Here is a 13,863-nt window from a genome sequence, read left to right on the forward strand (position 1 = left end):
CTGAAAGGATGCGAGCTTTGGGGGGGTGATAAAAAGTGTAGTGAAAATTGCAGGAGGTGTGTGTGTGTGGGGGGGGGACAAAAACACAGCCCACTTTAAAATGGTTGAGGGGTGATGGTGACGCAGAGGCTTGGGAGAGGGAGAAAGGGATCCGGATAGATGGTAAGATTGTGGATTGTATATAGAGTTTACCACCCAAGCGTGCTGTGTCTGCACGTTAGGTAGCTAGGATAGGGATAGAGGGGGTTATCCCTTCCAGGCCTGCACAAGTCCCCCTATGGGAGGTTGGAAAGAAAAATCAGGTGAGTTGTTGCCACCCATAACGACTCTGCCTGGGCACGCTCCAGTTTAGGCCCACCCCCACCCCAGCCAGATGGGCGTTACACCTGGGCAGCTCAAAGTAGGCCCAGGCTCATGACCCTACCCAGGTGGGCTTAATTCAGCCAATGGGGTTGACCAATACCATCAACCATGTCTCCCCAACCGAGGCTTTAAAATACCAGGACAGCCTGCCCTTCTCCTCTTTGACCCTGCTGCTATGCCTGCTGGGCACCGCGGTGGTCTCCATGTGGGCTCCAAGGCCCATGAGGTTGCCCATATTCAGTGGTGAGCCCCAGCACAGCGCACGCGAGGTTTGGCACACTTCCCTGAAATAGCGTGTACCCTTTTGAGAGTGTCAAATCTGAAACTTCTTCTGTCTTCTATAAAACCCCACTTGGATCACAAACCAGGCATCGGCATGAATCCTTTCTCGTGTGACGCCAAGAACCAAGGTATGACCCACCTGAGAACCCTAACACGCACCCATGAAAGGATTCGGGAGGAGGGAAATGATCGTACAATTTGGCCAGTTAGAAGAGGACAGTCGGAGTCCTTTCTGGATCTGCCTGGGAACATTTTGTTAAAGGCCAGGTAAAGGAGCTCTGGTGGTATAGTGGTTAAGCGTTGGGCCAGGTCAGCAGTTCGAAACCACCAGCTGCTCCAGGGAAGACAGATGGGGCTTTCTAGTCCCGTAAAGAGTCTCTGAAACTCAGAGGTCACCTTACTCGGCCTTATAGGGTGACTATCAGTTGGAATAGATTTGACAGCTGGGTTTTGGTTTAGGAAAAAAGTCATTGTTCAGACCGACCAGTCACTTCTCAGGAGACAGAGGTGGCTGTGTGCTCCGGGAAAGATTTATAGCCTTGAAATCCCTATGTACTATAGAGTTATATAGGGTCTCTGAGTAGAGTCTGTCACTGCCATTAAGCTGATGCCAACTCATAGTCACCTTCCAGGACAGGATAGAACTGCCCCTGTGCATTTCTGGGAAATGTAACTCATTATGGGAGTAGAAAGCCCATCTTTCTCCCTTGGTGGTTTTGAACTGCTGACCTTGCAGATCACAGCCCAACTCCTAATGACTGTGCCACCAGGGCCCCTTAATTTGATGGCAGTGGGTTGGATTTGGATTTTGTCAACCAGAGCTTCAAGAAGCTTGAAATGGGGCCCCCACATGTTAACCTGGCAAATGGAGGGGCAAAGAGACAGGACAGTGTGTTGACTAAGACCATGCCTATCAATCGACTGTAGTCAGGACTCATCCTATTTCATCTTAGACAAATGTGATAGACATTTTCCTCCTCTGGTATAGTCTGGGTTGACTAGAGAAACAAATCCAGAGGCATGCATATGTGTGTAAGAGAGAGTTTTATATCAAAGAGTAATTTCACATTAAAAAAATATGCTAGCCCAGTCCAGATCAAGTTCATAAGTCCGATATTAGCCCATGTGTCTGCTACCTATCTATAAATTCCTCTTCAGACTCACGCAACACATGTAATGGCGCTGAATGCAGGAAGATCACAGGCCACTGGGTGGGAAGTCTTGTGGATCCAGTGGCAGTGTATTGGCAGGGGTCTCCACGTAGCTCCTTTAGCTCCAGGGCTCTAGCCTAGCTCCGTGTGTCTTGTCAACAGGTATGTCTCCCAGGGAGTGTCTGTCTCGCCTCCAGTGGGCTATTTATCTCCTTAGCGCCTCCAAATGAGGTCATCAAACTGGGACCAGATTGACAGGCTAAACTCCATCCCCTTCACTCTTAGTGGTCTCAAGTTGGCAACAGATTATGTAACTACCTCATCCTCCTATTAAAGGAGCCGTGGGCAGAGTGGTAACACCGACTGTATGGTACACAGTTCAAAACCACCAACTGCTCCTCAGGAGAAAGAGGAGGCTTTCTACTCCCCTAAAGAGTGACAGTCTCCGAAACTCACAGGGGCAGTCCTATCCTGTCCTATAGGGTTGCCAGGGGTCCCATCAACTCAAAGGCAGTGATTTTGGTCCCGATTTATTCAGGGCTCGGCATTGGTGGTTCGTGGGCTGCTAATCACAAGGCTCATCACCAGCCACTCCAAGGGAAACAAAGCTTTCTGCTTCCGTAAAGATTTATCGGCTGGGAAACTCACGGGAGCAGTTTTACTCTGTCCTGTGGGATCACTAGGCGTCAGAAGCAACTGGAGGGCCGTGAGCTTGGTTTGGGTTTTCTGTAGACACTTGTTTTCTAGAAACGGATCTTCCCATCCGTGTGTGAGAAAAACAGAGCTTTCTCTTCCTGTGAAGAGTTACAATCTCAGAAACCCACAGGGGCAGTTTGACACTGTCCTGGAGGGACAGTGCAGCATCAACTTGATGGCAGTATTGTGTGTGGGTGTGTACACATGTGCGCACACCCCAGCTGTTGGTGGACACTGGGGTGGCTTCCACCCTTGGCCTACGGTAAACAGGAGACGTCAGTGTGCAGTTTTGAGTTCTTGTTTTCCATTCTTTGGGGGTGGGTGTACACCCAGAAGTGGAATTGCTGGGTAATGTGGTAATTCTATATTTAAGTGTTTGAGGAACTGCCAAATCATTTTCCACAGCCGCTGCACATTCCTACCGGTAAATCAGAGCCAATTCCTCCACCAGCGCCTGTGTTTGATGCACAGCCTGAGGTCCCCGGAGCCCTGGGCTCTGCCCTAGCCCTCATCCAGAGCTGGGCGCCATCTGGCATGCTCTAAACCTGCATGGTTTTGAGGTGTCAGGTCAGATCATTTGGGGGTGTCCCTGCCCCTCCACTGTCTCCCCTCACCTCTTGGGGACTACAGCCTCGTGGTAAAGAGCTCTGGGCTGAGGCAAAGCCAGGGGACACAGGCTCGCTCCGCAGCCCCACTCTCTGAGCGCCCCTGGGGCAAGTCGCATCGCCTTGCTGGCCTCAGTTTCCCCTTCTGGAACATGAAGAGGCTGCATGGCATGGTGGGTGAGCCAATAAGGTCATGGCTTCCAATTCTTGTGCAGATTCTGTATTCCTTGAACCGGGGTGGTGGAGGGGCGTGTTCTTGGGTCTCCCCCACTTGGCAGCTCCTGAGAGACTCCTGACGGCCCGACTGGGCCAGCTTGCAAAGGAACCCGACTCGCAGGGACCTTGTAGGTCAGGGTAGAACTGCCCTGTGGGTTTCTGAGACTGTCACTCTTTATGGGAGTACAGCGCCTCATCTTTCTCCTCGCAGAGCAGCTGGTTTTGAACGGCAGTCTAACGTATAACCGCATTGCTACCAGGGCTTCTGGGCGCAGAGGAAGCCTAGGGGATTCCCATTGCCCGGGTGTGGTAATTACATAATCTGTTGTCAATTTGAGACTTAGGAGTGAAGGGGTGGGCTTTTGGCCTGTCAATCAGGTCGCAGCTTGATGACCCCATTCGGAGGCATGACAGATACGTAGCTCACTGGAGGCGGAACACATGCTGACTCCCTGTGAGACATTTCTGTTGACAAGACACATGGGCTCTGGAGCGGGCGGAGGAGCCACAGGGAGGCCCCTGCCAGCGCTGAGATGCTACCACTGCCACTGGATCCACAAGACTTTCCACCTACTGGCCTGTGATCTTCCTGTATTCTGTCATTGCATGTGCTGTGTGAGTCTGGAGAGGGATTTATAGATTGATATTGGATATATGGGCCAATATCAGACTTCCGGACTTGATGTGGACTGGGCTGGGATGTTTTCTCAATATTCACCTGCTCTTATATATAAAGCTCTTTCTCATACCCATAGGCATGTCCATGTATTTGTTCCTCTAGTTTCCCCGACTAACACACCAGGATTGCAGGGACACAGAGTGACCATGGCCAGCATGTGGTCCATGTGTTAGAGGCCGTGGAAGCGCTGGAGCCAGAGGCAGGCCATGGGGTAGAACTGGATGGAGGCAGGGTCCGCACAGAGCTGCAGGCCCTGCTGTGGAGGGAGCAGGCTAAATTTCAGTGCAGCAGCCGGATCCAATGCAGAGAGGCTCACGGGGGCAGAATTCTCCCTGGGTCCCCATTCCCCACCCCGCCAAAGCACCTGACATGCGGCCACCGCTTGTCTGTGCAGCTGGGCAGGTTTCAGCAGTACCTGGAGGAAGTAAGGCCTGGCGGTCTGTTTTCTGAAAGCCGCCAGTGAACACACACACACACACACACACACACACACACCCCACTGTGGCATTCATGGATCCTTGTGCAGTGATCTGACGAGGGCAGACTGACCGTGAGGCAGGCTGGTGGGGGGCTCCAGGGCTGGACCTCAGTGAGGGAATTGAGACCAGGGTTTGTGAGTCTCAGTGGAATCTGGCTTTTACCTGGAAGCCACAAGCCTTAGTGATGTCTCGGCTATGTGGTGCTGCTAGCTGCAAGGTGACCTCCGTGAGACTCAACTTTCTACTCTTACAGAAATACAGTTTCAGAAACCCACAGGTCCATTTCTACCCTGTCCCAGGGAGTCTGGGTTTTTATTTGTTTTTTGTGGGCCCCTCCTCCCACCTGCCAAGAGTAGAAAGGCCCATCTTTCTCCTAGGGCGTGGGGCGGAGAGATCTCTGGGTTCCAGCTGACAAGTCAGCTCTGTCCAAGAGCTGTTCACTGCTGGTAAACCCAAGACCCCCTCCCCGCACTTTTCCAATTCTCAGCTTCTCTCTCGGTCCCTTTTGTGGGAGCCTGTTATAGATTGAATTCTGCCCCCGCCCCCCCCACCAAACATGAGATGTGCATCTTAACCTCTTCCTTGCGGTATGGAGCCCTGGTGTACCGTGTAGTGGTTACACAGGGCTGTGAACCACAAGGTCAGTAGTTCGAAATCACCAGCCATGCCTCCGGAGAAAGACGAGACTCTCACCTCCCGTGAAGTTACAGGCTCAGAAACCCACAGGGGCCAGTGCTACTCTGTCCTGTAGGGTCACTCTGAGTGGGGATGAACTCGGTGGAAGTGAGTTTGGTTTGCAGTTTGGGGTGCTGGATGTGTTTGTCATGGAACTAAACTTCCCAGCTCGTCTCTTCTTGTTTAAAACCTCTTCGGTGGCCATTTGGAAGGCTGGGAAAGTTGGACCCACTCCTCACCCCCCGCCCCACCCCATGTGCAAGAATAAACTCCAAAGAGGCCAGCGAGAGAAAAAATGAAACCACAGAAGTACTAGAAGAAAACCTATAGGCACTTCCCCGTCATCGCCTGGTTGTAAGGAAAGGCTGGGTACCCACAACTCGTGTTCCAGATTCAAAACAAAAAACCTTTGATAAGCTCTGAATCAAGTTTTACCAAAAGACACCACCAGAAAATTCCGACTCATGGTGACCCTGTAGACAGAGTAGAACCCTCCCGATGGGTTTCCCAAGACTGTCTTTCACTGGCTATGCGTTTGTTTGATAAATGTGTGTGTGTGTAAAGCTTTCCCCCCAAGAGTTGTCTTGGGGAGGCCCCCGATGGCAGGCTGTGCCTCCCAAAGATGACCCCTTCCTTGTCTCTTTCCCACCCTCTTCTGTATTGTAACCTCGCCGCCCCCATCAAGAGGTGGAGTCTAGCTCTCCACTCCCTTTTGAATCTAGACTGGCCCGAGACTTGCCTGACCAAGAGAACACAGCCACAGTGGCCTTGATGCTGTGGGACGTCTGAGGTTGGCTCTTGGGAAATCTTGCAGTCAGTCTCTGCCTAGGCATCTGGGACCAGCACTGTCTTGGAACCCCGCCGCCATGTGGAAAGGCCCACGCTATAGGAGGGCCTTCCAGGTGACAGATCCCAGTCAACAGCTGGCCATCAGCTGGCAGTTGTGAGCCCTCTTGGCTGACCAGCCAGTTGAGCCATCGGACTAGAAATACAGGCGGCTTAAGCCGGTGGGTTCCGGAGGGGTTCGGTCCTTGTTCAGCTGTTGGAGACTTGTCTGCTGGAGGACCCTTGTGTACCTGGGGCCTTGGGCCCCACCAGACAGTCCACACTAACAATGGGCCTTCGGGCGGAGGCCCTTGGAAGGCCCTAGAGACGAAGGTCTGCTATATGGGTGGTCGGCACGTGACAGACCCTTCCCACACACACCAGTCAAAATCCTGGGCACCACGGTTCCACGGGAGAGCTTCCGTGGTTGGCCACATTCCTAGAGTGTTGGCATCACATCACTGCTGGGAGGGCAGCTGAAAACTCTATGTGCCTCTCTCCTGGGCTGAAACGGTGGGCGCTGTCAGCCTTTCTAAGCTCCAGTCCCCGTAGGAGCCCAGGTGGCAAAGGGATGTAAGTGTTGGGCTGCTAACGGAAAGGTCGGTGGTTTGATTCAAATTGAGGAGGCGCCCCTATGGGGCAAGCCCACCCTGTCTGATAGGGTGGGTCACTATGAGCTGGAATCGACTGGCTGGCAGTGGGTGAGCCTTAGAGCAGGGCTGGATCTGAGCCTGGTTCTCAGGGGCCTGCCTGTGACCCCAGGTGAGCGCGGAGCACGAGGCCCCCCAGCTCTCTCCGAGCCTCCCCCGCTCAGCTGCCCCTAGGGGGCTTCTCGGGATAGAAAGTGGAACTGTCACGCGGGACCCCGTCCTTTTCCCTCAGACACCCTGAACCCCGGGGCACCTTCCCCCACAGGGGCAGTCACACCACTGCCCTGTGTACTTCCCCTCAGACAAGTGGGAAGCGGCCACCAGGACACCGGTCACCTCATTTCTCTGCCAGGGAGGCAACCAAAAGGTCAAGCGACTCCCAGAGTCCGCATGCTGCTCACCCTGAGACAACCCCCAGGGCCTGGCGGGCCCAGAGAGCTCAGGACTGGAGAGAGAAATCCCGGTGGGGTGGTGCAGAGCCAGGGGGGACGGTGACTGGGGCGTCTGTTATGCCTTGGGAGGGAACACAAATCCCAACTGTCAAGTCGATGCCGACTCATCTTGACCCTGTAGGCCAGAGCAGCACTGCCCCTTGGGTGCCCAGGGCTGCCACTCTTTATTGGGATTAGAAAACCCTGCCTCTCTCCTCGGGGCTGGCGAGGAGTAGAAGGGACGGTGAAAGGTGGCTGGACAGTTCTGCCTCGCTCTGGCCGGGAAGAACCACGGGTGGGGGTGGGGCGGTGGCTGCCCCTGACTTGGCTTCCTATTCCGGAGCAGCTCTGGGTGGGTGTGAGCAGTCAGAGGATAGTCCTCCTGCCCCCGGCAAAGGCCTCCATGCCCCAATGGCCTGGGTGGTGGGAGGGGGGTGGGCGCGGAGCAGGGCTGAACAGGACACTCCAGGGATGGGGTGGGCAGGGGTGGGGGTGGACTTCTTTCCAGCTTCACTTCTGTCTGGCTCTGCTGGCCCAATGTGGCTTTGCACACCCCACACCCACAATCACCTGCTGAGGGGGTCCCCACCCAGGGGAACAGGACACTCCCTCCGCGCCCCAGGGCCCACCATGACCGGCAGACACAGAAGTGGGCTGGCTTTGGGGAGAATCTGACCACCTGAGACGGAGCTCCTGGCCGCCGTGTGCACCCCAACCCTCGACCTCCCTTCACTGGGGGTTCCAAATGACAGAGGTTTCCAGTGGGAGGAAGGGACTCACAGGTGTCCGAGACAGACTGACTTACAATAATGACTTTATTTTAACATATTTAATTACAGACATAAAATAGCTGGGGGAAGGGGGTGGGCCCAGCCTAGCCCTGTCCTGGGGCTTCCAGGAGGGGGGCGCGGGCGAGGCCTCCCTGATGACCCTCCTCCCGGGGGGTCTTCCTATGGCAGGGGCCCTATTGCTTTAGCGGTGGGGAGGAGCCATGCAAACTGGGGTGCAGGAAAGCCTTGTGGCCCCCCTGGCACCCAAGGCTGGTCTCCCCTCAGAATGCCCAGACCGGACCCAGCCCCACGGCCCTGGCCTCTCCACCTCCTTCCTGTGTCCAAGGAGCAGACCCTCTGGCCAGCCCCCTGCTCTGCCCCCACCCCCTCTGCAAACCTAAAGGGGGAATAAATACAAACTTTACAAAGTAAACGGGGTCCGACATGGCCTTGGGCTGGGCCTGCTCCACCCCTTGCCGGCCAGGTCTCGGGAGTGGAGGGCCCAGCGCAGGCCTCCCTGCAGGCTCGCCTCACATCATTCCTAACTGCAGCAGCGTGCTGGCGTAGGCCATGGGCTTGACGTTGGGATGAGGCTGTGGATGTGGGGAGGGCAGACAGACAGATGGGCTGGCTTCAAGTAGTCGCCGAGTGACCAGGTGAGGAGAACCACCCGGCCCCACTGCCCCCTTCACCAGCCCTCTCAGCCACCGAGACCCACGTAAGGACCCCAAGGCAGGCACTCACCACTGCTGTGAACTGGTGAAATTGGGGCCGCAGGTCAGAGCCCCGGAGGTGAATGTAGGAGGCCTTATTCCCCATCTGGTCGCTGTGGGGACAGGACAGAGCAGAGCAGGCAGAGTGGTCAGGGAACACGGTGGTGGGCAGAGAGGAGACTTCCAGGGGGAGAGGAGGCCAGAGAGACTGAGTGGAGAGGCAGCAAAGGGAGAGACACATACGGGTGGAAGCCATGGTGCCTAGATGCTGATGGAAGCAGAGACAACAGAAATCTCCAAACAGCAGAAATGACAGAGAGGAGATGCAGGCAGGCTGAGAGATCGGGGTACCGAGGGGTGAGCAGGCACGGGATCTCAGCGCCCCCTACTCCAGGAAAGGGCAGTGACCCAGGGCCATGGGAGAGGAGGGCCCCACAGGGCTGGGGATGACACAGGGCTCAGGGCACACAATTTGTTCTGTTCTCTGAAATCATTAAAGGGAACACGAGAGGTTGGGCTGGGGACGCACCAGTAGTTGGGGGCGGAGAAAACCGTGACACAGCGGCCGCCGTGCGCCACCTCATAGCCCTCGTTCTTGACCTCGTGGCTGCGGATGATGTAGTCCAGGTCATTCTCCTCCAGGAAGGCCTTGGTGACGTCAGGCCCGAACTGGCAGCTCACACCCCGCTTACTGACCGAGCGCCCGTTCTGGGGGGCGGGGAGACGAAGCACAGCATGTCGGTCTCGCCCTGCTGCCCCTCTTCCCCCTCGCCCTCCCCCACCCCCCTCCTGGATGCTCACCTGCGGTTGTGGGTCCGACCAGAGCAGGTCGCACATGGGGCCTGTGGGGACACAGTAGGGACCCCTCAGGACCACCCACCCCTCACTTTCCCCAGTGTGGCTCACCTGGGTCAGGAACCCCCACGAGGATACACTCCGGAGCCAGAGGCAGGGGTTCCCCTCCCACCCCTTCAGTCCACCCTCACCTGGAGGCTCAGAGCCCCCTGGGGGCTCCAGCCAAGGCCAGAGCCCAGAGCCCAGGAGGTCCTCTGTGCTGGGGACACTGCTGCCCGCCGGGCCCACTCCTCACCTGAGTCCGGAGGCTGCCGATTCCGCTCTATCTTTCGGATATCGTCCAGAGTGATGCCATCTTCGCTGAACAGGCCTCCGTGCATGATCTGTGGGTGGGGGCACCGTGAGGAGGGGCGGGGGCTGCAGCCCCCACCCCAGCCCCCACGTCCCGAGATAGACAGGGCCGCACCAGCACTTTGCCGTTGATGCACTGGGCCAGCGGGAGCCACTCGAACACCTCGCTGAAGAGCTCGAACATCTGGGCTGTGTACTTGGCCTTCACCTCGCCCTCGAAGCCGTAGATCTGGTTCATGTTGTCCGTCTCGTGGTTGCCTGGCCAAGCGAGAGGGTTACTCAGCTCCGGCCCCTCTCAGACGCCCGGTGGGTGAAAGGGCAGGCTGGGGAGTGATGTCTTCGTCCCCAGCCCCCTCAGGAGGGACGGCCGTGGCTGCTAATCTAGAAGGAGCTCTGGTGGCACGGCACCGCCCTCCGAGGGCCAGCTCTAGAAAACAAACCTGGACTGCCCGTCCGTCGCTGACCCATCTATCCTCGGACGCTCCAGGGCGCCAGCAGCTCTGCCCTGTGGGTCACCAGGACTCAGAAGAGACTGTGACCAGGGTCTGCTTTTGATCTGCTGATCTAGAGGTCGGTGGTCCTAACCCACACAGAGGCACTGCACAAGGAAGACCTGGCCGTCTTCTGCCCACCACCACCCAAACGCTACGGGACTGTCGTGAGTCGGGGGCGCGGACAACAAGCTAGGCGGCTGCCTGCCTGGTTCTGCTGCTCTCACTCACGTCTTTGGGCAAGCCCCTACAGGGAACTGCAGCCCCCACCCTTAGACACTCAGGAAACCAGCAGGATGGCGCCCCCACCCCTACCTCTCCAGCCTTGGAAGAAAGGCCTGGTGCTTTTAAAAAAAAAAACACCATCGACCACTTGGAAACCCTCTGGGGCACAGATGTCCTCACGGGGGTGCCAAGGCCCAGAATCCATGGGATGCCACTGTCCTTCCTTCTCCAGGAAGGAGGTACCAGGGCCTTGCTCGGGGTAAGTCGAGCGGGAAAGGGGCGGCATTTTAAAAAATTCATGGAAGTGCAATGAAAGGAGAAGAGACATGGGCTGTTTCTTTCACGGACTCTGGGAAGGCCCTCGCTGGCTCCCTGTAACCCAGTGTCCTCGCTGGGCCTCCCGACCTCACCTTCCCAGGGACCAGGGGCCTGCTCCACACCCTCCCTCGTGCAAACCAGACAGTGCCCGCCCCTTCGGAGCTGTGACCGCCGCCGGCTGGGAAACGCTACCACTGGCAGGTTTTCCTGCTGCCTGCCCGCCTTCTTCCCTGAGGGGCAGCCTCCCTTCCCCCTATGACCCCCTCACCTCGGAGCAGATGGAAGTGGTCCGGGTACAGGAGCTTAAAGCCAAAAAGGGTGAGGATGACTTCTACGGAGAAAGAGCCTCGGTCCACAAAGTCACCGTTAAATAGCTGCCCTGCTAAGGAGAACTCAGTGGAGGGGATGGGTGGGGTGGGGTGAGGGGCAGGCAGGGATGCATGAGGCTGGACTGCCGGTCCCGAGGAGGGTGTTGGGGTCTCGAGCTGGCTCTTTTCTAGAGAAGCCAATGAGAGAACCTACACAGGCCTGAAGCCACGGGGCTGTGTGTGTGTGTGTGTGTGTCCTCCCACTCAGGGCCCCTTTATGGAGCAAGCAGCACCCAGCCTGCACAGACTGGCTGAGGCCACGCCAGACACCACTTCTGCAGCACTTGACACCAGGGCCCAGCCAGGTAGGAGCCCGGCTGCCATGGTGTATGTGGTCTCCCAGCCGCACCACAGGGGCGGCCACACAGCACCTGGGGACTGCAGCCACGCCCAGCCCTCCCACGTTCACGCTCTTTCCTGTCTCGGGCAGGGGTCTCCCTCCCTCCTGCAGTCTCACCCATGTGTGTGTGTGTGTGTGTGGAGGTGGGGAGCCAGGAGGGGTGAGCTCTCCTGAGAAAGGATACATAGGGGTTGGTCTCGGACGGTAAACCGTTGAGCTCAAATATGTTGAGGAGGTCGTAGAACTGGCCGTGGGTGTCCCCGCACACTGTCATCTTCTCTGTCTGGAAGAAAAGAGGCCACGGGAGAGGGAGGGGCCCAGAGAGAGACGTGGGGAGGGGGCAGAGGGGGGACCAAGAAGAGGTCATGGCCGACCGAGAAGGACCATGCGAGAGATACAGCGGGGACAGAGGAGTGACAGAGAGGCTGAGAGAGATCAGGGCAGATGAGGGGGTGGGGTGGGGGAGGGAGAAGCAGGCCGAGACAGGTGCTTCCGTGAGGCCCTGGGCTCCCCACCCTGAGGCAGGCAGCCCCCCACCCACCACCAGCCTGCGGCTCGCACCTCTTTGAGCGTGGTCTCCACAAGTGTGCTCAGCTTGGAGAGGATGTCTTTCACCTGTACCAGGATCTGGGGGGGTGGGGGAAGCAGTGATGAGGGCTGGTTGGAGGCCCCACCCCCACAGGCTGTCCAGCAGGCCCTGGAGTGTGGGGCGGGGCACAGGCGGGAGGTCCCTCAGCTGTTCGCTGAGTGACCCAACAGCACATGCCTGCCCACAGGCAGCGCAGCTTGACAGGCATGTCCCCACTGAGGACTCGGACGCAGGCCACCCCACGCGACAGGGCAGGGGACAGCAGTGGGCAGGCTGCTAAGTGCTAGGCTGGCACCTGGAAACCTGCAGCTGCTCTGGGGGAGAGCGGCGGGACTCTCTCCTCCCGCAGAGGTTCAGGCCCGGGCCCACAGGGGTGGTCCTGCCCTGCCCCGGAGGTTCGCCAGTTTTTTCCTCTGAGGCACCACTGGGTGGGGCTGGAGCCACCCGTGATAAAGCGCTTAACCATCTGGGCCACCCGGGGACTGTGTGTACATACACGAGGGGGCTTCACCAAGTGTGTGGGGAAAACGGAGTAAGATTGTTGGACTTCTCCACCCTCTTTGCAGGCCCCTGGCAGGCGCGCACGCACACGCACACGCACACGCACACACACACAGCATCACCGAGACAGACGAGTAAACGTGCCAAAGGGATCCCGACGACACTGCCCTTCTAAATGTCAGGCGTGTGGGTGCGAACTGCACCAGCCTTCCAACCCTCCTAGAGGCTGGACACTTCTCAAGAAGGTGCCGAGGACAAAGGTCAAGTTTGGTCAGGATGTGGAAGGTCACACAGGGCTCCATCTCACCAGACAACCAACCAAGTTCGGTTGGAAAACAAGCAAACACACTGCCCGAGAGCAGAGGCTGCAGGAAGCCCGCACTTGTGGCGAGCCTTCTATGGGCTGGTCATGGTTGCCTTCCTCCTGGGGGCTCAGCCATAGCTGAGTGGGGGCCCTGCGGGACATGCATGGCTGCTGTGGGCCGTGTGAGACGAGAGTCCCAAGGAGCCCCAGCCACCGAGCACCTCTGCTCCCACCTGCCTGCTCACGCTCTCCCTCCCTCCCAGCCTTCGCCGAGGGCTAGGCGTACAGGAAGTCACACCACCCAACAGGACTGAATGAGTTGTGATGACTGGTCCTGTATGTGGTCTTGCTGGGAGGGCCATGCCTTCAAATGGCAAGGGGCTTGCTCATAGAAGCGGGTACCCTCACAGAGCTTTCTAGAAGCAAGAAGAACAGCGAGAGGCTGTGAGAAACCTGGCAGGGGCCCTGCAGAAGCAGCAGGGGCGGCAGAAGGCCGCTGCTGGGACAGCCGCTGAGAGCAGAGCATGTTGCTACTGTGACTGTGAGCTGGGCCGGTCAGCAGGGACGAGGCTGAGGGCAGTGCTGCTTTGGGCAGCGACCCTGCTATGCTGAGAGCTGCAACCCTCAATCCAAGAGGGGGCCGGGCACCAGAAGAACGGGCCTGAGAGAGCCACCTAGCTCAGAAGGAGGGATGAGCTTGCTCCTTGGGGAGAGCCTTCTAATCCTTACCCATGAGACTCCTGAACCTAGTGCCAAGCGGTTCCTGCCACTGCCCTGGTAAACCACTGAGCTTGTCCTGTGAGGTCTGTGCAGGTGTCATAGCAAATTACGGGGCCCAGCCGAGAAGGAGAAAGTGCTGGGGTGGGGGAAGCTGGTGCCTCATGGGAACCAGCTTTGCACAGATTCCGGTTCTTATCCCTCAGGAAACTGGGCGAGTCTTGCATGAAACACCTATGAGCACCGTGTGAGCCGACCTGTTGGAAACGGTGAACGGGAACAAACGAGAAATCTGGGGGATGAAAAACTCTCCAGAAGCTGACGGTGCC

General features: G+C 57.5%; 1 protein-coding gene and 1 pseudogene across 1 annotated transcript in view; one reads left to right on the forward strand and one right to left on the reverse strand.

The window, feature by feature from the left end:
• LOC101655897 overlaps positions 1-6,795 on the forward strand; it is a 14,740-nt pseudogene extending 7,945 nt beyond the window's left edge.
• A 1,054-nt stretch (positions 6,796-7,849) lies between these two features.
• PPP5C (protein phosphatase 5 catalytic subunit) overlaps positions 7,850-13,863 on the reverse strand; it is a 21,527-nt gene continuing 15,513 nt past the window's right edge. The window contains exons 3-11 of the mRNA XM_045292662.1: positions 11,985-12,155; positions 11,608-11,706; positions 10,984-11,089; positions 9,797-9,939; positions 9,626-9,713; positions 9,337-9,377; positions 9,065-9,243; positions 8,567-8,648; positions 7,850-8,415 (exon numbers count right to left, since the gene is read on the reverse strand). Coding sequence (XP_045148597.1) covers positions 8,353-8,415; positions 8,567-8,648; positions 9,065-9,243; positions 9,337-9,377; positions 9,626-9,713; positions 9,797-9,939; positions 10,984-11,089; positions 11,608-11,706; positions 11,985-12,155 — 972 coding nt within the window. The 3' untranslated portion in view covers positions 7,850-8,352. The remainder of the gene's footprint in view (positions 8,416-8,566; positions 8,649-9,064; positions 9,244-9,336; positions 9,378-9,625; positions 9,714-9,796; positions 9,940-10,983; positions 11,090-11,607; positions 11,707-11,984; positions 12,156-13,863) is intronic.

The sequence above is a fragment of the Echinops telfairi genome, unplaced genomic scaffold, assembly GCF_000313985.2.
Source record: "Echinops telfairi isolate 266 unplaced genomic scaffold, ASM31398v2 ScPeMD7_655;HRSCAF=1070, whole genome shotgun sequence".
NCBI lineage: Eukaryota > Metazoa > Chordata > Mammalia > Afrosoricida > Tenrecidae > Echinops > Echinops telfairi.